Source organism: Hippopotamus amphibius, chromosome 9, assembly GCF_030028045.1.
Source record: "Hippopotamus amphibius kiboko isolate mHipAmp2 chromosome 9, mHipAmp2.hap2, whole genome shotgun sequence".
NCBI lineage: Eukaryota > Metazoa > Chordata > Mammalia > Artiodactyla > Hippopotamidae > Hippopotamus > Hippopotamus amphibius.
Window position 1 is genome coordinate 96,300,240 of NC_080194.1, and position 26,190 is coordinate 96,326,429.

Genomic DNA, 26,190 nt, shown 5'->3' on the forward strand with positions numbered 1-26,190 from the left:
CCCAGGCCTGCGGCCTTCAGACCTCCCCGCCTCGGAGGTGGTATAAGAAGGCAGGCTGGCAGCCGAGTCTTGGGGGATCCTCATGTTTGCTGTCGGGAAAGACAAGCAAACATAAGTGCCACACAGCTGCTTGCCTGCCTTGGGGTGAGTACCGAGGAGGAGGAGCAGATTGTTGAGGGTGGGAGGGGGCAGATAATACGATCATGGTAATTTCAGGCTTAAAAATAATAGTTGCTCTTAAGGAAATGCCTTCTATTTTCCAGTCACCTGTGCTAGGCACTGCATATATGTTATATCTAAACCCAAGAGTTCTGTAAGTAGGGACTGTTGCTCCCATTTTACAGAGAGGAAATTGAGGCTTGGAGAAACTGGATAATTTTCCTTCAAACCACGTTGAGTAAGTGGAGGCGTGTTTTTAATGCAGAAGGTGTTAAAATCCAGGCTGGGGTCAAATTCTGACTCCCTAACCTACCTGCTAGGTGATCCTGGGTAAGAAGTACTTACTGTCTTCACATCTTAGTTTCTTTATCCATAAAATGGAGATAATGCCCACCTCACCAAGTCTTTGTGAGGCTTATATGGGATGGATCTTCAGGCACTTGTTACAGTGCCTGGTGCAGAGCATGGGAAGGATTTACTCTCTCTCTCTGCAGGCTGGCCGGTTGCTGCCCAGGAGGACCAAGAGCCTCTCACTTTGGGAAAGGCAGAGACTCGTAAATGTTTTCCCCACCTACAAATACTCTCTCCTCTTACTGGGCCCTCTGAAGAGCCTGTATTTTCAAGGCATTTAGAAAATGAGAACTGTTGCTGAAAAAAGTCATGGAGAAGTACATCACCTGGCCTCAGGATACTGCAGGTGGTCCTCTCTTCTCTTGGTTCTCCAAGCCAGGAAGGCCTTGTCCTAGCAGATCCTCAGGAAAGTGCCTACAATAGTATGTCCTGCCCTTTCCTGTCATTTCCTCCCAACATCTAACCTCAGTCCTGCCATGCTGCCCTCTAGAACAGCCAGTGTCACCTAATCTAGGACAGCTGTTCACCATCCGTGACCTAACACCTCTGCTGTGGCTTCAGGGTGGTTATTAAGTTCCATCTTGGTCACATCTCTTTAGGATGGACAATCCCCCTGCCCGTGGAACCAACAGACTGCTTTCTCGGAATAAGCTGTGATCCTGAGGGTGGTTAGGACAGTGCTAGTGGCTCCCGGCACAAGAAGAGGAGCCCCTTCTTCAACGAGGAGGTAGCTTTCCCAGGCTGCCTGGGAGCCCTGCATGGCAGCGCGTGTTAGAGGCGGTGAGACGAGGGAGGGCTGGCTCCGTGCTGAGATGGAGACTCCAGGGTGTAAAACATCTCTCTCCACCTGCAAGAGGGGAGGAGGGCGCTCCTCCGGTGCAGACCCTCCTCCAAAGCAGAGAGATGACTGCTCTTGGCAGGCTCTCTGAAGCAAAGATAATAATATAATTTGACTTTCCCCACTCTTCGGGGAAGAGATTACACGTATAATAGCCATTTTCAAGAGCCAGGGAGGAGAAGTGCAGCCAGAGAGAGGGAGTAGGAGGGGCTTGAACTTCAAATCGGAAGAGACAAGCCTGCTGGTTACGTACACAGGCAGCCTTTTCCATTCTTAAAGCTCCACTGAATTCTCTCCCAAAACAGCAAATTTTGCAGCCTCTAATTTTCTTATCTGTGCTCTGTTTAGCACCAAGCCATCTCCCTTTGCAATTCAGTAGCCTCCTGAAGTGTGTTTGTTTGCATGATGGGATGGAGTGGGCAAGTCCCAGCCTCTCTAATATGGCCTGTCACTTGCCTGCCACCCAGGGACAGTGCTAGGGCACCAACACAGAGTACTCCAGTGAGCCTGACCCTGGAGTGAGACTCTCAGGGCTACTGATTTCCTCCCAGCCTCCTAACGTGCCAATTATCTCTCTTGGTGTCCAAGGGCTCACTTGCGAAGACTCATTTGTTTGGGTGTGTTGAAAAAAATCTCTCAGGATTTCCTTTCTTACGTGGTCCAAAAACGTCCAGTTCTGATTCCTTAAGTGACATGTGCTTACCCTTTCCCAGGCCCCTCAAATGTAACTCAACTGACATCAAAGTCAACCCCCTCAATCTCAAGATGGAGCCTGGAAATCTCATGGTTGTGTAGCATTTTGCAATTCCTCATGCCTTTACCTCCAAAACTTCATCTAATCTTCATAGTAATGTTGAAGATAGGTTGGACAGGTGTTACTCTAGCTTTTCCAAAAGCAGCAACCAAAGCTCAGGGAGGTTGAACGACTTGCCCAAAGTCACCTAGCTGCCAGGCAGCAGGGTAAGTCGGACCATAGGTCTTTGGAACTTTGGTCTGGGACTCTTGGCATTCACTATACCATGCAGGTCCTGCCTCCTACCCTAAAATAGGCAAGTGATTGTACTGAGGAATGGAAGAGCAATGGCACTTATTGGACTTTTCACTTAGGGACTTGGGGTCCAGAGGTGACCCTGTCAGTTTCAGAGTGGACTTGGGGCAACTGTAAGGAAGCAGTGCCTTTTGGGGATGGGGTGGGAGAGCAAGCTGAGTTAGAGAAACAGATTATCTCTGTATTTGTGAGAGTTCAGTGCAGACAGAGATTCCCCCTGCTTTGGCACTTGAAGCAGAAGAAAATATAAGGGAAGGGGGTGTTACAGCATCCTTGCGTGGGGTGCAGGAAGGTACCAGGCGGTGTTTCTAGGAATGATTTCCCTGGACTTTACAGTACTCCCTGCCAGGGGAGCCACCACCCACCGCTCAGCTTGCTGAATTCAAGACCACGTGCCACAGCATGGGCCAGGCCTGAGGAGATGCCACTGCGGCTGTGTCTTGGCACTTCAGAGCTGGAAAACAGAGGCCGAAACACCACTGCTGAAAAACCTGATGATTCTAGCATGTTGCCAGCAGAAAACAGCAAAAGGGGTTGGTGGGGCATGAAGCCGACTGTAGTCCCCACCCAGAACTGCTGCTTACCAGAGAGTCTGGGAAAGCCTCACGACCAATGAAAACCAACAGGCGAGCACTCTGAAGATCAGGGTTCAGGTCTGGAGTGGATATTCAAATAGTCTTTACTGGCACAGGAACAACCCAGAGTGTACAGCAGTGTGCAAAACTCACACGGAAGCCACGTCTCTCAAGAGTTGTCCACGTACTTCATGGTAGAGTTGAGAATTTCCATCCCATGAAGCTCTCTCAGTAGAGCAGCAAACCTGTCATAATCAGAACACAAGCTCCAGGACGTAAATGCCAGGGTGTACACATTTGGCGCCCAGAGGCATCCCCTTCTCAGGCAGAAGCCGGCTGGGAAGGCGGGGTGGGGCAGCCACTGTTGCCCTGGGGAGCCCTAAATCCCAAAGTGGGGAGACCCTCAGGAGGCCCACAAGACACAGCAACACTCGCTGTGTGAGTGGCAGACGTGACAGGGACCCGTGGGGTCCCCGATCTCGGGAACTCCGTGGCAGGAACTCTGGGCAGGTTGCCACGGGGAGCCCATCCTAGCTGATGTGCTTTGCTTTCTTCAGAAGAAAGATTTAATCCATTCCTTCCACTTGAACAATCAGACAGAACTCGAAAGGCCCATAGACATCATCCAGGCCAGCCCTCTCATTCTCCAGAGGAGGGATGGGAGGGTGAGACTCTACAAGAAGGAAGCAGGCAGGCCAGGGCCCCTCCCCACCACAGAAGACACCCCTCCTATGCCGGGGCTCCACGTTCAGCCACAGGTGGGCACTTTCCAGGAGCACAAGGACCAGGTGTTCCAGCACCTCAGGTCGGGCCAGAGCCGATCGGAAGCCTGAGCTGAGAGAGGCACGGTACCCAGGTCACACCCAGGCTCCCGTCCTGGCTTCTTGGGTGGTGTTAGCTGTGCTGCTCCCCATCTCACCTGGCTTCTCCAGCATGAGAACTTACCCCACAGGACCTTCTCTCATATGCTTAGGCCCCAAGCAAACAAACAAAATGAAACAGGAGGTCTAACTGTTTTTGGAAAAGCAGAGGAGAAAGAAAGGAGGGAGAGAGAAGGGGAGATGGTAGGAGAGGGAGAGGGAGGAGGATTAGAAAGAGGAGAGGATGGAGGAGACTGTGGGAGCAGAACGGAGAGAAGACGATGCCCGTGGGTGCCTGGAAAGATCCCTGTCCCATAACCGTGCTCCCCCTCTGGCTGCAGCCTGAGTGCTCCCTGGTGCCCTCAGGAGGGGGTCCTCCTCCAGAGAAGCAGCTGATCTCCCTACGGGCCCCACGCACCTGGGCTCGGCCGTGCACAGCTTCCCCAGGGCGATGCCCGCGTTCAGCTGCACCGCCTTCTTCTGTGCATCGCCGCCCGCGAGCTTCAGCAAGACCGGCATGATGTCCGTGGCCAGCAGGGATGAGGCCACGTGTGGCACCTCCATGCAGTTCCCCAGGCAGAGGGTGGCATTGCCCACCAGGATCTCATCCTCCGAGCCCAGCAGCTGCATCAGAACCCCAAGCTCTACAGGGCAGAGGAGAACAAGCAGGAGGCTGGCAGTGGAACCTCATGTCGCCCGTTCAGCAAATCCCTATTGAACACCTGAAGCTCCTTAGCTCCTGGCCGTGTCCCTGAGGGACCTCAGGAGCCCAGGGCAGAGCCCGGCAGGACCAGCATAGCCGGGAATGCAGGTCATGCCTCAGACAGGTCCATCCTTTCTACATCCCTGTTCTGAACCTCTCGGCTCTACCCGACAGCCCCTGCCTGAGTGGGAGGCCACGGGCGGGTACCCTGTACCTGCGGGGCCAGCAACAGGCTGCACAGGAAAGGTTCCTGCTCCCCACTCAGTGGGGCCCCCTCAGTTCACGCCCTTGCGGCCCAGAGGTGGAAAGGAGAGCATTAGCAGGACCCCTGCCCTGCACGACATGACGGTAGTCAGTTTCAGTGACTAAACTAAAGCCAGACTTGGCCTCTCATATTCTCCTTGGTCACTAGGAGTTTCCCGTGGGAAAGAAGAGCACCCGTGTTAGGGAAGAGTCTAAGCAGAATGCTTTGGAACCAATCTCGGCTTACTTGGAGCAGGGAAGTGGCTCCCAGCTTCGATTCTGTTCTCTTTGAGCTGTTTCCCAGCTGAGTCTCCAGCAAGGATGCAGTACCTGTGTGTGGCCAGAGGCTAATCGAGGGCTTTCCAAGCTGGAGGTGGGGGGCAATGTCCTCACACCCACTGCTGTCTGGCGTGGTGGGCGACATACTAACCTCAGTCTTTCCTCCCTGCTCGCCCAGTTCCCTCCACAGCTCCAGGGCTGCATTAACCTCTGGGTTAATGTGGGCTCTGCTTAATGAAACCATCACTTACTTTTATCCAGTCTTATCACTTCTTCTCGTGCTTCGTGGTAACTATTAGTGCAGATGGCGAGTATCTTTACTGCATAACGTGATGCAGTCTGGCCTCCTGCCTAGATTTCAGAGTGAAATTAGAAAGAGAAAATCAATGCTATGGTTGTTCTCAGACAGAAACTACAGTGAGCAGCTGTGATTGTGCTTGAGAGAGAGCTCCGTGGATAATGCGTGTGCTTCCTGGCGAGTGGGCTTGCTCCCTGCTGGGATGCAGTGTCACTCACGTCCTATGTATGTAGGCCTGTCGTGTACACCTGAGTAATTACCTGTGGAGGCTTTAGGAGTGAGTGGCTGAGAAGAGAACGATGCTTTTGACTGGCAGATCTACCAAAAAGGGAGGAAAAGGCCCTCCGTGTCATTTCCTCATTTGAGAATGAGGGCTGCCTTGTGAAGGCCGTCATGCTGACAGGCCTGCATGAAGAACATCATGAACCTAGATCATTTTAAGAGGTGACAACTGTGAAATCATAATCCTTAAAATCACCCCATGCGAGTTCTCTAAAATGCATGTGTGTGCAGGCAATGCACATGCGTGGACATGCAACCAGCAGGCTCTGGTGGGTGCGCAAGAGCTACACACAGTGAATGACAGTCATCATCCACGTGGCAGCCTAGACTCAGACCCACCATCCCGCCCCCTCACTATCGGCCCTGCCCCAGCAGCAGCCCCCCGACAGAGCACACTTCCTGGTGCTACTCAGCCTGGGGGGTTATGAATAAGTCTCCTGCGGGGTCACCACACCAACATGCAGGAGTGAACCTTCCTGGGTTCATGCATTGTTGGCGGGACCCAGGGATGCTGCCTAGCAACTCTCCTCTCCTTCAGGAGAATCTAGTTAACGCTTATACTAACTTGCATAGATTCACTGCACTCATATCTCAAGGAAAATCCGAACATCCTTTTAAAAGTCACATGGTGTTTGCAAGGCAGAAAAAGAGACACAGATGTAGAGAACAAACATATGGACACCAAGTGGGAAAAGCCAGGGTCGGGGGGAGGAGGGGTTGGGGTGGGATGAATTGGGAGATTGGGATTGCCATACATACATTACTAATAAGAAAAATATATCAAATTGTACACTTCAAATATATGCAGTTTATTGTATGTCAATTATATCTCAATAAAAGTTCTTAAAAAATTTAAAAAAATAAAAGAGAGGAGGGAAAATAAAAGTCACATGGTTACTCTGCAGCCTACACATCTTATAAATGGAGTTACCCCCAAACTTCTCCAGGTCACTGGATAAAGCATGGTGAGCAGGAAAGCCACTCAGACCATCTTTCTCGAGGACAGAGGCCATACATTTTTAAGTTAGGCCTCAGTGGTAAGCAGTTCTTATGGAGGCATCTGAAGAACAATTTCCTTATTTGTTCAACAACTTTACGTTGCTGGTCAGAGCAGAGTCTGGGTGGACGGGCAGAAGGGAATCCCCGCTCGTGAAGGTTAGAAGCTAGCAGGGGGGTAATGGCAGAACCTGAACTGAACAAAGCCCCCCTGAATTCTGTGCCCCAAATAAAATACGACACTCGTGGAAGTTCAGGAGGTTGTCACCAATGAAGTTACTTTACCTTCAGGAATTTAATCATTTTCTTCACCACTCCTGCTCTGAGGGCCTCTTCAACGATTTTCAGAGAGGAGGAAAGGGTGCGGCTCAGGACGCCAGCAGCTCTCTGAGCGGAGGAGAAAGAAGCAGGGGAGGGCAAGAAAGAGGTAAGGGACTAAGGGTGCAAACTACTACATATGAAATAAAGAAGCTACAAGGATACTTTGTACAGCACAGGGAATACAGCCAATATTTTACCCTAACTATGAATGGAGCATAACCTTTAAAAACTATGAATCACTATGTCATACACCCGCAACTGGTATAATATTGTACACCAAGTATACCTCAATAAAAATGTTTTTCTTCAAATGCTGATGATCTTTTAAAGCTAACATGTAGTTTGGTGAGGCAAAAATGATCATTAGTATTAGATACAAAAAAATACCTCGACTTTAAAAATACAATGGCCAAGTAATTGATAGCAAGAACTGTTCTTTATAATAAAGGGGCTAGGTAGGCAATTCAAAGGGCTGCCAACATTGCCCCTGGGCACACACAGGCCCAGCTCATTCCAGCTTCACACAGGACCAGCACTCAACCCTTGGCAAGAAAGTCCTGCCCTTGGACTTCCTAGGTGGCGCAGTGGTAAAGAATCCGCCTGCCAATGCAGGGGACACGGGTTCAAGCCCTGCTCTGGGAAGATTCCACATGCCACAGAGCAACTAAGCCCATGCGTCACAACTATTGAGCCTGTGTTCTAGAGCCCGTGAGCCACAACTACTGAGCCCATGTGCCACAACTATTGAAGCCCATGTGCCTAGGGCCCGTGCTCCACAACAAAAGAAGCCACTGCAATGAGGGGCCTGTGCACCACAATGAAGATTAGTCTCCACTCTCAGCAACTACAAAAAGTCCCTGTGCAGCAACAAAGACCCAATGCAACCAATTAAAAAAAAAAAAAAAAAAAAAAAGAATGTTAAAAAAAAAAGAAAGTCCTGCCCTGTATCCTTTGTGGGGCTCTGATACCAACAGGACCCTTATTAGATGGTGGACTTTCTGGATTGATCCTCTGGGACTTTTAGCTTTTTTTATCTTTCCTGAATTTTTGTCTTTTTATTCTAATTTCTGGGAGATGTCATTGGTTTTATTTTCCAGTTCTGACTTTTTAAATAGCACGCTGTCACTGTTTTATGGCCATAATGCCATCTTGAATCTTTCTCAAGATATGAATGATAGTTATTAATTTTTCTTCTGTTTCCTGTATCATCTCTACTTTTTTGGAGTCCATTTTTCTGTTTATCTTGGTTTGTCTATTTTTTAGTATGGCTTTCCTAAAATGCCTGGTGACCCTTAGCTTTCCAGTCACATTCATGAAAAAAGCAGTATGTTTGGGAACACTGTGTTTATGGAGAGTTTGTCTACTGACGGGTGGAGAGATGGCGCTCTTGAATTCTAGAAAGCACAATTTTTTTCTCTGGTCTTTCAATTCCTTTAGGAAAAAATGTTAACATTTTATGCTTGAGGACTAGATACCTGGCTCCCAAATGCAACCCCATCTCTTACTTCTGTCCTCTGCTGCAGCCAGCAATTTGAATTCTCAGTTGTCACCACAGAACTGCAAGACAGATCTGCTACCTCCCAGCTGAGCTCCCCTCATCTGTCCTCTACACAGAGGTTTCTTCAGCTCTGCCTCATTAATACCAGTCCTGCAGCTGCTCTCCATCTTCCAGAAACTGGCTAAAAGAACTTATCCATTGGCGACCTCTTGCCTGTTTACTTTGTCAGTGTGGGTTTTTGCCTTTTTTCTCCCCCAATGTCTTTTTTAAAAACATTTTAAAATTAATTAATTAATTTGGCTGTGTTGGGTCTTCATTGCTGTGCGTGGGCTTTTCTCTAGTTGTGGCTAGCAGGGGCTTCTCTCATTGCAGTGGCTTCTCTTGTTGCAGAGCATGGGCTCTAGGGCATGCGGGTTTCATTAGCTGTGGCGCATGGGCTTAGTTGCTCAACGGCATGTGGGATCTTCCCAGGCCAGGGATCGAACCCATGTCCCCTGCATTAGCAGGCAGATTATTTATTTATTTCTGTATTTACTTATTTATTTAATTGGCTATGTTGGGTCTTTTTTTGCTGTGTGCGGGTTTTCTTTTAGTTGCGGTGAGTGGGGGCTACTCTTCGTTGTGGTGCGTGGGCTCCTCATTGCCATGGCTTCTCCTGTTGTGGAGCATGGGCTCTAGGCGTGTGGGCTTCAGTAGTTGCAGCACATGGGCTCAACAGTTGTGGCTCAGGGGCTCTAAAGCGCAGGCTCAATAGTTGTGGCGCACGGGCTTAGTTGCTCTGCGGCATGTGGGATCTTTTCGGAGCAGGATCGAACCCATTCCCCTGCATTGGCAGGCGGGTTCTTAACCACTGCGCCACCTAGGAAGCCTGGCAGGCAGATTCTTAACCACTGCGCCACCAGGGAAGTCCCAGCTGCTCTAATTCTATGCCCTAATGTCTTTAGTCTCATTTTAGTGAGGTCTCCAAAGAGAGAGGAGACAAGCTTGTTTATTATCACATTATCAATCTTGTTTCCCTAATCTGCTTCCCACATGGGCTAGGATGTGGCTACAGGTGATAGTACAGCTCTCTTTTCAGGCCCGAGACAGTGGAGAGAGCCCCGTATCAAAGGCCCGGGTTCCCTGCTGAGGCTGCTGCCCTGATCAACAAGCTGGTCAGCACCCACCTAGCTGTGGCCATGCAGAGTCCTGTGGACCTCCAGCCCAGAGTCCTTGAAGGGCCAGCGTAGAACTAGTGCAGGCCCAGCTTTAGACCCACCAGCCAGAAAACTCGAAGTTCCCAAGAACAGCAGTGCTTACCACTTTTGGGGTCATGTATCTTTTTTTAGGATCTGATGGAAGCCGTGGTGCCCCCCAGCCCCATGAAAATGCACATACACTCAATTTTCTATACAACTGCTGGGGGCTCCAGGGGACCTGAAGACCTGCCACATCTTCCTGGAGCCCAGGTTAAACAGCTTTGCCCTGTAAGTCTGGATTGACTTTAGGGAAGTTGTGGGCTTGCTGGCCACAAACAAGATATGTTGGATCTACTCAGAACTTTTTCACAACCCTGGAACCAGTCCCCAGGCTGTGATCCTTGAAGGGCTGGTTTCCCAGATCTGCCCAGGATGTGACCCCAATTGTTTCTCTAGGTTTAGGGCCCTGACCTAATAGGCAGAAATATTGGGGTGATTCCTATTGTGAGGGAGGAACACATCCTAGGATGATGGCAAATAGCTTCTTGAATCAGATCAACATTCTCCTCCTGATACACTGTGTTAACCACAGGCCTTCTTAGTTTTCTTAGCCAAATGTCAGAAACAGAAATAAGAAGGCCATTCCAGCATGTATCTCCAAGGGCGCTAAAACCATTATGCATAAACAGCCTCCAGAGTCACTGGCTTCAAAATACGTGTCTTGCTTTTTTGACTAAGGAAAACGATTCTAAATAAGATCATTTGGCCTGTCCAATTTGCCCAGCGATGGCTTGATATAGGACGAATCAGACAGATGACCTTGGATAAGTTGTTAAGCTCCACATCTTATAGAAAAGGGGTTCTTAACTGTGGTTCCTGGACTCTAGGGGGGCCACAGATGGACACTGGGGGGTGTCACCAAGTCCCCTGAAACTGCAGGCAAATTCGGTATTTAGGTGCTTATGGGCATCGTCTTGAAGAGTATGTCTGCCCCATACCTCAGAGTCAACAGGATCTCAAAAGTGTGGTGACTTCAAAACAAAACAAAACAAGAACAATAAAGGAAGCTGCTTTCTGGATTTTCCTGGGAGAAGCTTACTGTGAGGATTCCACCATCCTGGCTGTTCAGGAGAGACAGGCACTTCCTGCTCACTTCCATGGCCCAAACCTACAACAATAGGGAGCGGGAGAAGGAGTTCACCTGTCATGGTCATGGTCATCTTCCTTCTGAGCACTCATGTAGGACCAACCACTCCCCCCTCCCTCCTTCTCACCACCACCACGTCTGTCCGCATTTCCTCCACAACATTTTCTTCTATTGCTCTCACGTTTCCCCTAACTATAGGGTGACACCTTGAGAGCAGGGACCACGTCGTAGTTGACTTTGTAAGTGCAGAACCTAGCACCGTGCTCAGTGCCCTGGACACTCAGCCAGTTTTCGGAATGAATACCTGACAGAGCGACTCCTCCGTCCCTCAACGGAGCAGGGACAGAGTGTCCACCCAGCTGTCCCCATCCCCACTGCCAGTGTTTGAGTCCCACGCTTCTGTCCTCTTCGTGGCAATGAGAACAGCTCTATATAACAGAATGGGTTAAGGCAGAGAGCAAAGAAGGCGGTACCTCAGAGACAAAGGGGGACTGAAGACACAAGTTCATCATGAGCCCCAGGAGGGTATAGATGACCTCTCTGAATAGGTCTGCATCCTCCTCACACTTGGCCTTGGGAAACAAAACAAGGTGATCAGTGATCTTCCTGCAGCTTGTCATAGTCACCTGTTCCCCTTGGCGATGGTCTCAGCATCACTCACACTCCCTAAATTGTCAGTGTCATGAACCAAAGTGATGCTGGAAGATGAGAGAGCGGTTTGTGAGCATGGAGTGTCTGGTGTCTCTGTCGTGTGGCTCTGGCCGGGTCCTGGGTTCTACCTGCAGGGACAGCTGCTGAAATGGGTGCTCAAGCCAGCTCCACAGAAAACCCTTCAAGCATCTGCAGGGTGGAGGAGACTCTATCCGGAGGGCTCTGCAAGGCTAGCTGCCCATCAAACCTACGGTTATAGAAGGGGTAAGCCACTGGCCCCAGCCACCCTCAAACAGAATTTTTGGAAAAGCCAGATAATTAAGAAGGAGCCAATACCCCTAGAGCAGGGAAAAGAGTAACTTTGATTAGAAAAGCTGAAATACCATGAGGCCCAAGCAGGCACTCCCGAATTCTTCAGAGGCAGACATCTGTCTTTGGGTGGCAGCCTCAGTGCTGAGGTTTCCCATGATGGCAATACAATGGCAGAGAGCTGAGGTGTTGGTGACCTTGGGATCTCTCTTCTAAAAGGGAATGAAAAGAAAGTGCATCTACAGAGAGCAGGTGAAGGATGCCAGAATAATCTCTAGGGACATCCCTCACCCACCAAAATGTCTGGGAACCAGATAGCGTGGTGTCACATGGGGACATCAGTGGGCCCATGCTGGCAGAAAGGAAGGAGGCACACAGAAGGAAGGGTAGACCCCAAAGCACCCTGCCCTGGAATAGGGAGGCCTAGGGATTAATCCCAGTCACTCCGCCAACCAGCTGGAGGCACTGGGGCAAGTCCTGTCCCTTCTCAGAGCTGCCATTTCCACACCTGTGAAATACTGGGGTGTTGAAACTTCTGTGGCTCCCTGGGGACAGGGTCTGTCACAGCACGCTCCCCTGGAGGACTACCCCACTTGCAGTTTTCCCCTCATCAGCTCCAATCACCACCTGCCCTCCTGACCAGAATGACTTCCCTTCAAGGGACAGGGTTGCCCGTGGTACTTACGGCAGGACTCGGGTCAGCAGATGACTGATGGGGACCAACAAACTCTCCACCTTCACCTCCTGCAGCCCCCGTGCAGCTTTCTTCCCCTGTAACCAGCCCTGCCCATATGTCATCTCCACCTGCCCCCACCACAGCTGTTTCAATAACCAAGAACTGTGTAAATTCCAGCTGTGAATAAATGATCAATCAACCTGAGAGGCAACAGGAGTTCTGGGGGTGGGGGGTAACCTGTGTTGAAAGAGCCCCACTGACGCTCCCGAGAGGGTCTGTCACAGGTGACAAAATGAGGGCTTGCTCACCAGCACGCCTGTCAGTGCCGGGAGAACATCTGGAAGGCTGGCCTGGAACCAGACTTGGAATCTGTCGAGAGAATATCAACCATGATTTATTTGTACACCGTGCAAACTAAAACAGAAATACAGCATCTTGGGTAATGGAGCAGACCGTCCAACCCTGGGCCCATGTGATTTGCCGCTGCATGGATGATTTAAACAGAACAAAAAAGGTTGCCACTGGGTAGGTACTGTGGCTTTACTTTTTCTAAGCCTGGCGACTTGCCTTTAATGTTTAACAACAGATCTCAGAGGGTGGATCTCTTATGCAGAAGTTGCTGGAATCCCTAGGTTTCTGCCAAACTGTCTGAGCACCAGCCCTGCCCTCGCCTTGCTCTGTCTACACACTGTGTGCCATGCAAACAGGAGACACGGTGTAAGCATGTTCACATGTCACAGCTGTGAGGAGGGCCCCGAGCCACACACACCTCCACCTGCTGGAGAGGCTAGTACACGTTCCCAGCCCAGGCAGATGGCCAGCTACCAGCACAGCCAGCTCTCTCTCATAGTATGACCATTTCTAAGTAAGACGTCTCAAAGTTGATGAGGAAATTAAAAACAGAACAAGATGTATCAAAAAGAAAACTGAAAAGTTATGAAAATTTAAGACCTTTACTGTCTTTCTTAGCAGCAGCTAAACAAAAAAAACAAAACAAACAAACAAACAAAAAAAGCAGGAGGGATGGTTACCCATAATGCCACTGGCAGCCCAGGAGGGCTCTATTGTGTTCCCATGTTTCTCCTCTCTCCCTCCCCTCCCCCGCTCCCGCTCCCCATGTATTCAACACATGTCTGCCAGGCAGTTCCTATCAGGCACTGATTAGAGGAAGAAGCTTTACCAACACACAGTGGGTTTGCTTCCTGGGAGAGGTACTGTTCTAAGTATGTTACTGCCTCCAAGCTCACTGAGGGCCAGGTCCCCCCTGCACCTGGAGGGACTGGAATAGGAGGGGCTGACCCCTGAAGACATCAGCTCTCCCACACAGTGAATCTTGTGATGCTCAGTTGGCCTGGCCTCCTGTGTGCGGCACATTTTAGAAGATCAGACAGTTCAAGAAAGGTTGAAGAAGAAATGTCAATGTCTGGAAACAAAAATTACCTTTCTTCCAAAGCCAAGTGTGTGAGCAGGCCCATGGCTGAGTTGGCTGTTTTATCTGAGAAATCAAGGAACGACACCAGGGCTTCCAACAACCTGCAAAAATCCATAACACCCTCAGGGTGGGCCGACTTCTAGCTGACAGCAACCCTAGCAAGGAGGCCTTGCATGCAGACCAGGAAGGAGTCAGCACCTGAGTGAAATAAGCTAGAAGGGCCTTGCCAGGCCCCCCAGGAAGCCCAGCCCCTTGCCCACCCCAATGAGGCCGACACTTTCCCATGGGAACAGTTCTACCACTTAACGTGAGGGCCCAGGGGGAGTGAACAGTTTTAACCAAAGTTCACTGATGAGCAGATGCTGACTTGGAAGGAGTCTCTGGTGCCTCTGCCCTGCGACTTGGCCAAGTTGAATCACACAAGTGACATCTAAATGGCATGCTTACTAATCTGCTGATGACTAAGTGGGAGGGCCCCCTAATGAAGTGGGGGATGGCATCAGGTTTAACAAGATTTTGACAGGTTGCTGAATATATCAGATGAAATTTCAGAGAGTTAAACTCAAAGTCTTTCACTTAAAGCTAGAAATTCTGTATAAGTAACAGAATTGGGAGACCTGGTTTCTAACTGACTCATGTGACAATAACTTACACATTTTTAGCCAATTGCAAGCCCAGTATATGAGCAAACAGTCCAGCACAGCTGCCAGAAAAGCTCATGCAATCTCGGGCTGCCTTAGACTGATGGGTACCAGGACAATGGGAGTAGAAGTCATTTGTCCATCCAGCAAACCCATACCAAGCCCCTACAGTGTGCTGAGTGCCATGCTCAGTCCTGGGACACGGTACTGAGCTCCTGGTCTCCTATGGTGACACGTGTCAGGTGATATGTTAGAAACAGACACATGTTAAGTGGGCACAGAGTCCCCCTGGCAAGAGCTGTGGGAGGATGGAGATGAGGATGACATTTACGCATCACTTGAAAGCGGAGCGTTGGCTACGTTGCCCGTTCAGTCAGCAGCACTTACGGGCACTGATTATGTGCCAGGTGGTGTGGTAGGTTCTGGGGACACAGGGGTGAAACAAGACAAAGACAAGGTCCCACTCCAAGGAGCTCGTGGGCCAGTGTCAGGCATGTGGGGACAGACACAGAGCCTCTGAGGCAGAGCACGCAGAGGCACGAAGACGAGGAGGCGCAACAGCGCGGAGGCGCCCCTGGGGACTGCTCGCGGCTCCTCACGGTGAGTGCTTAGGGTTCGAGGAGGACAGGGAGCAGCAGGCTGGGGAGCTGGCTCACGGTGGGCCCTCTGGAATGTCCGCACTTTCCCCTGGTAGCCTGTGTCCCAAGTGCGGGCAGTGGATGACTTGCTTGGTGGGGGTGAATGTGGGGGGCTGTAGGCTCTTGAGCCCTTCTCAGTCTCTGAGCTAGAGGAGGCCCCAGGAAGCTGTATTTTAATAAAGTCCCCAGGTGAGTCCTAAGCACCATATTTCTCAGAAATTCAAGAACTAGTCTTACAGGCAGTATAGTAATGTCAGCATTGAAGAAGGAAAATAACAGGACAGATGTGCATTTAGGACAAATCTCTTTGGTGTATGCTGCAGGCAGGTTACAGCAGATAGTACAGGAGGCAGGGAATCCAAAAGGGGGAGAACTGGGATTTTCCAGACAACAAAGGTTAAGGGACTGAGCTGAGAAGGGGCAGAGTAAGACGTACAGTTGAGAAGAAAGAGGCCTCACAATGACCTAGAAGTAATGATTGGAGACGTTGCAGGAGAGCCAGAGAAATGAATCCAGGAGATGCTGAGGGGGAAGGACTGACAGGTACCACCTTCTAAGGTATGTGGGGAGGAGCCACCCAGGGAGCTCTCAGGATTCTGGTCTAGGTAATGGGGCAGATGGAAATGCTATCTATGAAGACAGAAAATTCAGCTAGAGGGTCTTGTTTGAAGAACCGCTTTTGAATGACTAAGTTTATGATAAGTTACTAAGTTTATGATACTTGTGATATTGCAATGAAGATGCCAAGTTGCATAAGGATGTTTCCTTCTAACATTTGAGAGAGACACTCAGACGTGATATTTAGGGCCATGGATGAGAAGAGGGCCAAGGGTAGGATCTTGGGGCCCCTGACTTGGAAGGATGACAGCATAAAGGGGGCTCACAAAGGGAGCTGAGAAAGAACAGCAGAGGGTAGGAGGAGGGCCAGGAAGAATGGTATCATTAGGACCAGATACCATCAGGCTGTAACAGGAGACAAAGAGAGAAAAGAGCCCATCAGACTGGGCTCTTATATTCAGGAGTATGGCCTCCAGTCACCCACATTCATGGTACTGGGTTTATTTACCACTTGTTCTGGGAGGGGTCTGGAAGTCGAACAACCTGAGAAGTGGTTGAGGAGATCAGGATGCTTGATCTGGAAAACATCAATGTCTTCAGACACGTCAAGCACTGGGAAGTGGGAGAGTCGATGTGTCTGTCCCATAGGCCTTCCACAGACTGAACCACGGCCTCAATACAGGGAGTACTGGGGGCAGGCAGTTTGTGTTCAGTGTAAGGAGATCATTGTATATCAATCAGAACTGTCCCAGAACAGGATATACTCCTCTCTGTAGCTGGGGAGAGACCTGCAGTCTATGAGCTGTTGAGGTGCCCATTCCAGTCAAATGGAGATGAACAGAACACAAACGCTGGAATCTTCCCAGATGGGACACTGTGCTGGGTGGGGCTTGACTGGATTGTTGCTATGGTCCCAGGTAATGCCACACTTTTGCAAACTCCCAACTTCCTCAGCAGAGCATTCAGTGTTCCTGCTGTCAGAAATCATTTATTTCCATTACTGTAGATTTTTCCTTCACCAAAGCAAATCTGTTTTCTTCAGTCTTGCGATGAAGGCTAATGAACCTTGAATAGCACAGAAGAGGAGCCGGCAGTCTAAGATTCTCTGGATTTTGCCCCAGGAGACATAAACAACCTGGCTTCCTCTCCATATGACAAAATGCACACCCTAACTGGACCACAGAGGACAGGCCACCCCTTTCTACTCCCTCTCCTCTCCTTTTTTGGTGGCAGATGTTCTGCTTTGCTGACAAGGAGCTGACGGACCAAGCGGATGGACAACAGATCAGAAAATGGTCTAGTATAAGCAATAAACGTGCTTTCACCTCAGTCTAGGAACCTGAGCAATAGAACCAGAAGAGAGAACGTGATATAAAAGTCACAGTTGAATCCATACCACATGTCAAGCGTATACAAGCTGCTTTCTTTGCTGTGGCAGATGCTGTTTGCTGGTGACCCACAGACATCCTGCTCTCCCCCTTCTATCCTGCCTGCCTCTGCCACAGAAGTTGGAACCATCTTCCCCACCAGGGTGACATGTGACACAATTCTGACCAAAGAAAAACAAAAGCAGTAGCTCCTCTTGATAAAAGGGACAGACCCAGTTGGTGCTAACCTGTCTTAAAGAGGGATGTGATGCTTGGAGTTGCAGCAGCCTTGTGTGACCATGAGGGAAAGGTCAAGAGAAGGACAGAGACCTTGATCCTGCTGTCATTAAACCACCAAACAGCTGTTACCATCTTTAGTCTTTTCGTTATGTGAGAAAAATGAGACCAATTCTCTTGGCCAAGCAAGCTGTCAAATGCAGCAGAAAAAATTTTACCTGGCATGCAGGTATCATGTCTGTGAAGCTTCACTGTAAGTCTCTGATACAGACGAGATACCAGGCACACCAAGGCTACGAAGCTTTCCTGGGTCACACAAGTAGAAAGAGACAAGCAGAGGACTTGGGCTCCTGACTGCTTGAATCTAAAACCCCAGCACTTTTCACAAAGGGATACTGGCCCTTGCTCAGCTCCTGTCTACTCACATTTGTCCGTTCACCTTCTCTTTGGGGGAAGAGCATCTGGGGGGGAATGTGAGGGTCATGGAACCTGTGTGCAGCCCTGTCCTGTCTCAGACTATCTCATCTCATTTCAGAGAACATGTTCCCTCTCTTTCCAGTTTAACTGCAGGTGGACATTAATGAGAAGAGTGGGCACAAGGAGTATAAACTGACTGTTTCTTGGACTGTCTAAAGAAAGCAGGCAGGACTGCACAAGATGATCACAAACAGCAAGACATTGGAAAAATTCAAATGCAACTCAAGCAATTCAAAGACGGCCTGGGGAGAAAGCTTATGATAACTATAGCTACATTTATGCAAAGAGACCAAAGCCAAATGAAAAAACACATGATGAAGGTACTGAGGAAACGACTGCAGAGTCATCTGAAATGTGAAATACACTTTTGAGGACTGAACTCCGCTAACGGGCTGTGTGTGGGCTGAGCTTCGGGGGCTGCCACAGTCTTTCCTGTGAGCCACGGAGCTGCGCTGGGCTGAAAAGGGGGGAGTCACAGCCAAGGCTTATCCCCACCCTGTCCTCAGCACATGTGGACCTCCTCACCGACATGGGACCAGCCCCAGAGGTCTCACTGTGGTCCAAGAAGGACCGACATGACTTCAGATTTGACAGCCTTCCTTTTGGGGAACAGAGAGCAGCAGCGGGGCTCCAAGGCCTGGGAGACAGCTGGCTGAGATGTCCTGAGTCACTCGCTGCACATTCTCCTCCCCCATCTGTGAAATGGGGTAACGACACTTATCCTGCCTCCCTCCCAATGAGAGAACAGTGAACAGAATCGGAAGCCAACTTCTGTTTTTAGATTATGTAGGAAGCATTTATAAAACAAAGGTAAAATCATCGTTACTATTTCTTTTAGGTTGAACCATATGAAATTGCCAACATGCAACCTTTTTTGACCTAAAAAGTGGCAATTTCATGTGTTCAAGCTAATAATCTTTAGACAGAAAAGCACTGGGCAGAATCACTGTGGTTCAATCATTTTTTAAAAAATTTGCTTAGGAAAGAGGCACATTCCATTCCTATCACCGTAAGCCTTGAAAAGACCTACAGGCAACAGTGTTTGGGATGTGTGTTCTTTACTTTTACTCTACCTTGCTCCAGAAAGGGTTAAGGATATGTAAAATCAAATAGGAAACAGGAATAAATGAAGAAAAGTAAGGACAAGAACAGGGTAAAGCCAGGACTGAGGCTAAAGGGGCAGAAACAAATGGCCTATTGTACAGCTGGGTTCCCAGTGGCTAGTTTTGGAAGTGCTGCCACATTTACAAGGCCTGCAGTGTCTGTGAGATGGAAACAGGCTCAGGAGAAGTGACACTGTCCATGGTCCTGGATTCAGACAGGCGTGTCCTGTAGGTCCTCACGAGGGAGTGTTCCTTTCAAAGGCTCTTTCTGTTTTGGATCCTTAATCTGGCCAGCCAGCACCTCTCATGTCGGAGATGTGAGAAGGGAGACAGGCAGGTGCTAATGTGGCAGGTGAGAGCTGAGATGCTGCCGGGCAGCTCCCGCCCACAACGTGGAGCCTTACCGGGTCAGGTCAAGGTGGCCGATGACCAGGCTCCGTCCGTTCTCCGTCTGGGCCAGCTGCAGCAGCAGGGCCAGGCTCTGCTGCCGAATGGTCGGGACGCTGGAGGCCAAGAGGGAGGGCAGCCGCCAGCCTGCGTCGGGGCGCACCACAAGCAGGCGCTGGTTCTCCTCTGCAAATCACAGGGCACGTCCGCCTCATGCAGACCGTGACGGCAGCCACACCCGTTCTGTCTTCCCACATCCCAACGGGAAACCCAACTCGTCTCCACGCATTTGAGAGACAGGACAGTGAAGGGTGAGAGCGCGGACTGCAGAACCAGACAGCTGGGCCTGGACAACTAGGAAACCACCTCGGCTACCTCACCAGTGGAGTGAGGAAGAGGGCCAACGTGACAGAGCTGTCGTGACGATTAAATGAGTTAATACGTGATGGTGCAGAGAGCAGGGGCTGGCACACATACGTGAGCTATTATCATTATTCTTGCCAAAGGCCCTTTGGTATACGGTGTCCGAAAATGTGAGGAAAGAAAAAGCAATCAGCTTAATGGTGGAAGAGCTTTAGACCATCAATTTTCATATAATGGCCAGAGCAACTATCTGAGTTCTTTCTAGAAAACTTGAATGATCATATGAGAACATTAGTTCATAAAGCGAGCCTGCTTCCTAGACAGGATGGTGGTACTGGATTCCACACCCCCACCCCCTGCCCTACAACTTCCACCTGGCGCATTTTCTAACGAGGCACGTGAATTTTAGAGCAGGCAGAGATACAGGCTGGGATGAGGCTAAGCTATGAAACACAGCAGAGTTTGTTTAGTTTATATAAAATGAAAAGTAGCTCAGTGTAAACAATTCAAGTAACTCAAAACGTGTATACAACTGAAAATGAAAGTCCCTTCTCTCATATCCCCTCCAGGTAAGCCTTTTCCCTAAGGGGGCTAATCTTCACCCTTCGTATGAATAATGTGAAAATGTGATACTTCCTACCCTGCAATTGACTTTTCTCTCCCAATCAGCACTATATCACAGACATATTTCCATGTCTTTACTTTTAAGCATTCCCTTGTCCTTTTAAAAAACTACTTTGTATTTACTGAACTGGATATATCAAGATTTCATTGATCTGAGATACAGCATTTACATTATAGGCTGTGTCTGACAGTATTTTTCCAGATGTTAAAAGAAAGACGTGACCCCAAGTTTCACAGACACCAAAGTGGGGTGCAGGGAGAGGAAGCACAGAGGGAAGCATGTCTGATTCTCACTGAGGAAATACCCGGTCACCAAGCCTGCCTCCCTTACCCTCGCACAGCGGGATTTGCAAAAACACTGCTTGGAGCCGGTGCAGTGTCCTATGAGTAGCAGGGCACCTTGATAAGGATATTAGTCTGAGCATAATTCCCTGCAGAGAAGTCCCCTGATTCTCTAGAACTCAAGATTTCTAGAATTTAAGATGATTCCTCCACTCTCCTAAATCAAGAAAAAAGTATATTATCTCATATTCAGCATTTAATCGTTTGCAAGCTGCCTTCACAAGCTCTCTTGCTGGCCTCCCCCCCACAGGAGTGTGTGCACGGGAGACACAGCCATCACCATTTCCATTTTCACTGTTTGTGTTCAAACATTTTCCCTCATTTAAAAAAATTTTTATTTATTTATTTATTTAATTTATTGGCTGTGTTGGGTCTTCTTTGCACATTTTTTTTTAAGTGAGGGAAATACCTAAAATTTTTATTTATATTAAGGTCACTAAAGTGGTAAGATTGTACAAAAACTTGGTGAACCCCAGAAGATGCTAATATGTAAAAAGGGAAGAGTTAAGGTAAATTACTCCCCATAGCATGTTACTGTCCCAATATGAGGCACTAATTAATCAGTGTCACAGGAGGCCAGCAGGAATGGTTATAAATCTCATGATGCTGAAATGGGTACTGTGGTCAGCAAAAAAAGGAGCAGTATGTTTCAGCAGACAGAAAAGGAAAAACTTTGCCTGCCTCACTGCCAATGCATGATCTGAAGTCATTAGTCTGCAAAGAGCAGGGCAAGTGCACAGGTGATGAGACCACATGTGATGCTGAACATGACCCCGCCCACTGTGCAGGCAGCTGCAAGGGTGCTGGAGACACAACTGCAGCGCAGGTCTTGCTTCTGCTCCACATGCTTTTTCCAGGGGAAGGTCAAGACCACCACCCTCCAGGGCCTGTCCTAGGGGAGCAATCCTGCCTGCCCCCCGTCCCCGCCCTGCAGCCCTCACATCACCAGCGCATTAACGATGTCTGATGGTGATTCCCGGGCTCACCGTTCTCACTGCACACTGCTTGCCAGAGCCTGAGGACAGACACACACACCATTTCTTCCGCTGCATCTTCTCCTGCTGTAGAAAAGCACCTACAGTGGGCAAGGGAGAGCAATATTAAAGCTGCAAATCAGTCTTGACTTGTCTTTCAGTGGGTTTTATTTCACCTCGACACTCCTCAAGTGCAGGTTTAAGAAAGTCACTTCTTAATCCAGAGCCAAATGGTCCCAAATCACTGGGACCAAGGGGCTGCTAAGCCCTGAATGGAGAGCTCCGGGACAAGGATGCAGCTGAGGAAGCTGGGGATGCACAGAGGGAGGGCGGTGAGTCAGGGGGCACGGTGTTGGCTGCACCGCTTAGGATTCACGAGCCTCCTCATACATGCAGACGTGCGCTGACTCCAACCCACATCAGTGTCCTAAGCCGCGGGAACTGCACCAGAACAAGTAAAACACAAAATGAAATAAACTTAGCAAGCTACCTCCTGCCATATGGGTCTTTCTTCTGATAAAATTATAAACGGGATCAGCCAGGACCCAGCTGATTACATTTCCTGATATGATCAACAAATACCAAAAGAGGAAAAGAACAAAGAGCAATCTTGCAAAAACTGGTGGGAAACCAGCAGGAATGGTCATTTCTCTGATTTGGAAGTGCTTGGAGGAACCCTGAGAACTTTTGCTAAGTTTTCTCTCTCTGCAGTTGTTAACTGTGGCTTTACTCAAACTGCTCAAAGCTCAACGGGCATTCACACAGCGCTCAGTACTGAAGGTAGCACCATCCAGTGATCACGCTGCCTGTGTGATGACGGTCTGATTTCATGAGAAATGGCTGTCTCTCCCTGCTTTGATGCCGGCTGTCTTTACAAACATCCCTACCTTCTTATGACCTCATTCTCACTGATGATACTGAATCCGTCGTGTGTTCTGAATAAAGTTCGTTCCGTGCCTGAAACAAATTCAGAGAAAACCGTGTTGTCAGACTCCTGAACTATCTGGCTGATGTCTGGCTGTCACTGAGCCAGATGCTAGTAGAAACCCAATATGAAATGTCTAGATCACCAAATTCACAGTTTAGGCAGAAACAGATACCTCCCATTCTGAAACCTAAGGCTGTCATCAGCCACTTGGTGCCACAGTGAGAGGGACGCCCTGTTCAGAGAAGGAGAGCTGAGTCTGGGTGGCTGCATGAGTGATCTGACAACTCATCACTCTGTAATCTTCAGAGAGTCTCCAAGAGCCGCTTAACCTCCTGGAAGAACTGGCATATCCATCTGCTCTTAAATGTTTATTTCGAAGCTGTTTCCAGGCTCTAGAGAGGAACCTATAATCTCCCAGAAACTACTGCAGGGGCGTTTGAGCACCCTCCACTGTACACTAACGGGAAGTCAGACTCTATCCATTTGTACAAACAAACACGATTCTGTCACTGAGTAACGGTGGTTTCAGCCCTGGGATCAGTGATTACAGGAATGGGTAAAACACAGCAGTGTGGCTCCGGTTAGCAGGAGGATAGCTGATGTTTGCTCTGAAACGCTCTCCACATCCTAAGCAGCTTTTAAGTGTAACTGGATGAACTTTACAGTTTATCCAACAGAATTCTGTCTTCCACTCCTCTGTGGTTGGGGGGAGATTTGTGGGGGTGGTACAGGGTGTTGGGGGTGTATATGGGGTATGTGTAGGGTATGCAAACAGTGTGTGGGTATGTGCAGCATGTGGAAACACACGTGAGAGGTGAATGTGTGTGGTGTGCATATACATGATATAAGCATATACGGCGTATATGTCCCACATGCGTGGTGTGTGTGATGTATGTGATATAAGTACACAGGATGTGAGCATCTGCAGGGGTGTGTGTGTGTGTGTGTGTGGTAAGTATACACAGAGTGTGCACATGCGTGTGTGTATGTGAGTGTGTGCTAAGTACACACGGAGTGAGCACGTGCGTATGTGTGTGGTAAGTATACACGGAGTGAGCACGTGCGTGTGCATGTGTGCGTGTGTGATAAGTTTACATGGAGTGAGCACATGCATGTGTGTGCGTCGTAAGTGTACACGGAATGAGCACGTGTGTGTGTGTGTGTGTGGTAAGTATATGCGGAGTGAGCACGTGCACGTGTGTGTGTGGTAAGTATACACGGAGGGAGTGTACGTGTGTGTGTGTGCTAAGTATACAGAGAGTGAGTGTGCGTGTGTTCGTGTGTGTGTGTGCTAAGTATACACGGAGTGAGCACATGCACGTGTGTGTGTGGTAAGTATACACGGAGTGAGTGTGCATGTGTGTATGGTAAGTATATGCAGAGTGAGCACGTGTGTGTGTGCGTGTGTGTGTGTGTGTGTGTGTGGTAAGGATACACGGAGTGAGTGTGCATGTGTGTGTGGTAAGGATACGCAGAGTGAGCACATGCGTGTGTGCGTGTGTGGTAAGGATACACGGAGTGAGTGCGTGCTGTGTGCTTTGCGCCGTACTGTGCGTGTGGTGTTCATCGCACACGTGTCGAATGTCAGCATGCTCCGAGGAGAGGATGGAGCTGGGGTGGGGGGTGTCTCTTCAGCACCCCTCCAGCACCTACATTATAGTAGATCTTCAATCAATATTTGTGGAAGGGAGGGAGGAAGGGATTCTTTGCCTTTTAGGGTCAGACCTCTAAACTCTGTCCCTTTACACCGACAATATTCATGAGCTCACACACATCGCTGGCTTACAATTCTTCATCATTTCAGTCAGGATTTCAATCCCCCCTGCATAGAACAAGGGGATCTGATCAGGCTTGGAAAGAGTCTCCAGAAGATTCTTGGTCGTCACGGCCGTGTTCTTTCCTGAGTCCAGCGATTCTTGGGCTTCCTTCTCTTGAAGGTCTGCTTTCTCCCGAAGATCTACCTGATTCAGGTAATCTAGCAAAACAAGAAGGAAAGCACAACAAAACCCTAACAATCAACATGTCCACACATGGAGCAATCTTTTTTTGAGGATGGGAGGCTGAGAGGCAGAAAGCATCAACATAATTAAAACTCATCTCAGCAAAGACATTTTTAGGAGGAGTGTACAGACTCTCCCCAGAATCTTAAACCACCTTGGGGATTCAAGGACAGTATTATTCCCTGTCTAGAAGGCTTGGAGGGAGGATGGTGGAGAAAAGGAGGAAGGCCAAGAACAGAGGAAGAGGAACAGGGCAGGGCGGTTAATGAGAGGATTTGACTGTGCGGGGCTGGGAAAGGCTGTGCTTGCAGCCAAGTGCAGAGAAGGCCTGGAAAGCACCCGAGGGCTGGAGCACAGAGGGGAGGTGCATTTTCGCACAAAGATGTTAGCGGGAAATCTCACCTTTCACCTGCGTCTGCAGCTGGGGGTTTATTTCTGAGATCTTCTGATAACACTCTCTAGACTGGAAGAAAGAAACAAGGTCTTGAAGAGTGGTTGGGGGGAACTGGGATTATCAGAAAGGCACTGGACATCACAGGGCTTGGCTTCTTCATTCTCTCCCCCAGCCTCCCCTGCTCCCCGCGTCGGAGGCAGGCATGGGGATGCAGCATGCATTTGACATTTTTTTTAGGCTTCTCTGGTTCTGTGGGGCAATGGGTTATTATTTCAAAATTTAATTTAAAAAATAGTGTTGTCAGATACAGCCTGTGACGGAAAATATCCAGTCCTAAATTCTTGTGGCTCGTGTCTGACTGGGGTAGGAATAATCATAAGGTAAATGCAAAATTCAGATATGATATTTGCACTGAGAGAGAATAGGAGGCTACCTGTCAGATATGCCTGCAGGGAATAAGGAAATAAATGAAGCTAGAAGCATTGTTGACAGAGACTTGGGAACAGGAAGAGAAAATTGCCTATTTAAATATACAGGCTGCAAAGAGCAGGTAAGGGGTCTGTTCACTGGCCATGGAAGAGTCAACCAGAACACCTGAGAGTGAGAGGCTCTCATTGAGCACACTTAGAAAGTTTCTGGAAAAGCAAGATTCTTGTTAATGGAGCATGATGAAGGGTTTAGAGCAGTACTCTCATCAGGGATATCAAGAGAAGTAAAGCTCAGGGTTAAAAAAAAAAAGGTTCTCAGATGTCTTAAAGGCTCAAGGCTCATCTAGAAGACTAGGATTAAGAATTAAACTGAAGAAAAAAATATCACATTAAAGCAGAGAATAGTATTGCAGGATATCATACATGGTAAGTGTAACAGACTGAATGTTTGTGTCTTTCCAAAATTCATATGTTGAAACCTAATCCCCAGTGTGATATATCTGGAAGTGCAGCCTTTGGGAGGCGATTAGGTCATGGGGGTGGAGCCCTCGTGAGTGAGATCAGTGCCCTTATTAAAGAGGCCCCAGAGAGCTCCCTCGTCCCTGTGGGCTGTCTATGAAGCAGGCCCTTATCAGACACAGAATTCACCAGCATCTTTATCTTGGACTTCCTAGCCTCCAGAACTGGGAGAAATAAACCTTTGTTGTATAAGTTACCTGGTCTATAGTATTTGGTTATAGCAGGACAAAAGGACTAAGAGAGTAATCCTGTATCCAACTTCGTTTTAACCCTAGCTCTAATCTACCAGCAACTCTTGTTGGCTTCACTGTTGGTATATATGCAAAAACTCATCACTTCTCCCCACCTTCATCATCACCAGCCTGG

General features: G+C 48.9%; 1 protein-coding gene across 3 annotated transcripts in view; it reads right to left on the reverse strand.

The window, feature by feature from the left end:
- Window positions 1–2,847: 2,847 nt before the first annotated feature.
- Window positions 2,848–26,190, reverse strand: part of TTC12 (tetratricopeptide repeat domain 12) — a 46,253-nt gene continuing 22,910 nt past the window's right edge. The window contains exons 8-21 of one of the 3 annotated variants that reach the window (XM_057695537.1): window positions 24,886–24,946; window positions 24,270–24,458; window positions 22,443–22,512; window positions 21,568–21,656; window positions 19,270–19,438; window positions 13,853–13,945; window positions 12,721–12,781; window positions 11,811–11,948; window positions 11,250–11,348; window positions 10,729–10,797; window positions 6,918–7,019; window positions 5,308–5,407; window positions 4,250–4,475; window positions 2,848–3,216 (exon numbers count right to left, since the gene is read on the reverse strand). In XM_057695537.1, the coding sequence (XP_057551520.1) occupies window positions 3,141–3,216; window positions 4,250–4,475; window positions 5,308–5,407; window positions 6,918–7,019; window positions 10,729–10,797; window positions 11,250–11,348; window positions 11,811–11,948; window positions 12,721–12,781; window positions 13,853–13,945; window positions 19,270–19,438; window positions 21,568–21,656; window positions 22,443–22,512; window positions 24,270–24,458; window positions 24,886–24,946 (1,542 nt within the window). In that variant the 3' untranslated portion in view covers window positions 2,848–3,140. The remainder of the gene's footprint in view (window positions 3,217–4,249; window positions 4,476–5,307; window positions 5,408–6,917; window positions 7,020–10,728; window positions 10,798–11,249; window positions 11,349–11,810; window positions 11,949–12,720; window positions 12,782–13,852; window positions 13,946–19,269; window positions 19,439–21,567; window positions 21,657–22,442; window positions 22,513–24,269; window positions 24,459–24,885; window positions 24,947–26,190) is intronic. The other 2 variants (XM_057695536.1, XM_057695538.1) reach the window with 2 other exon arrangements.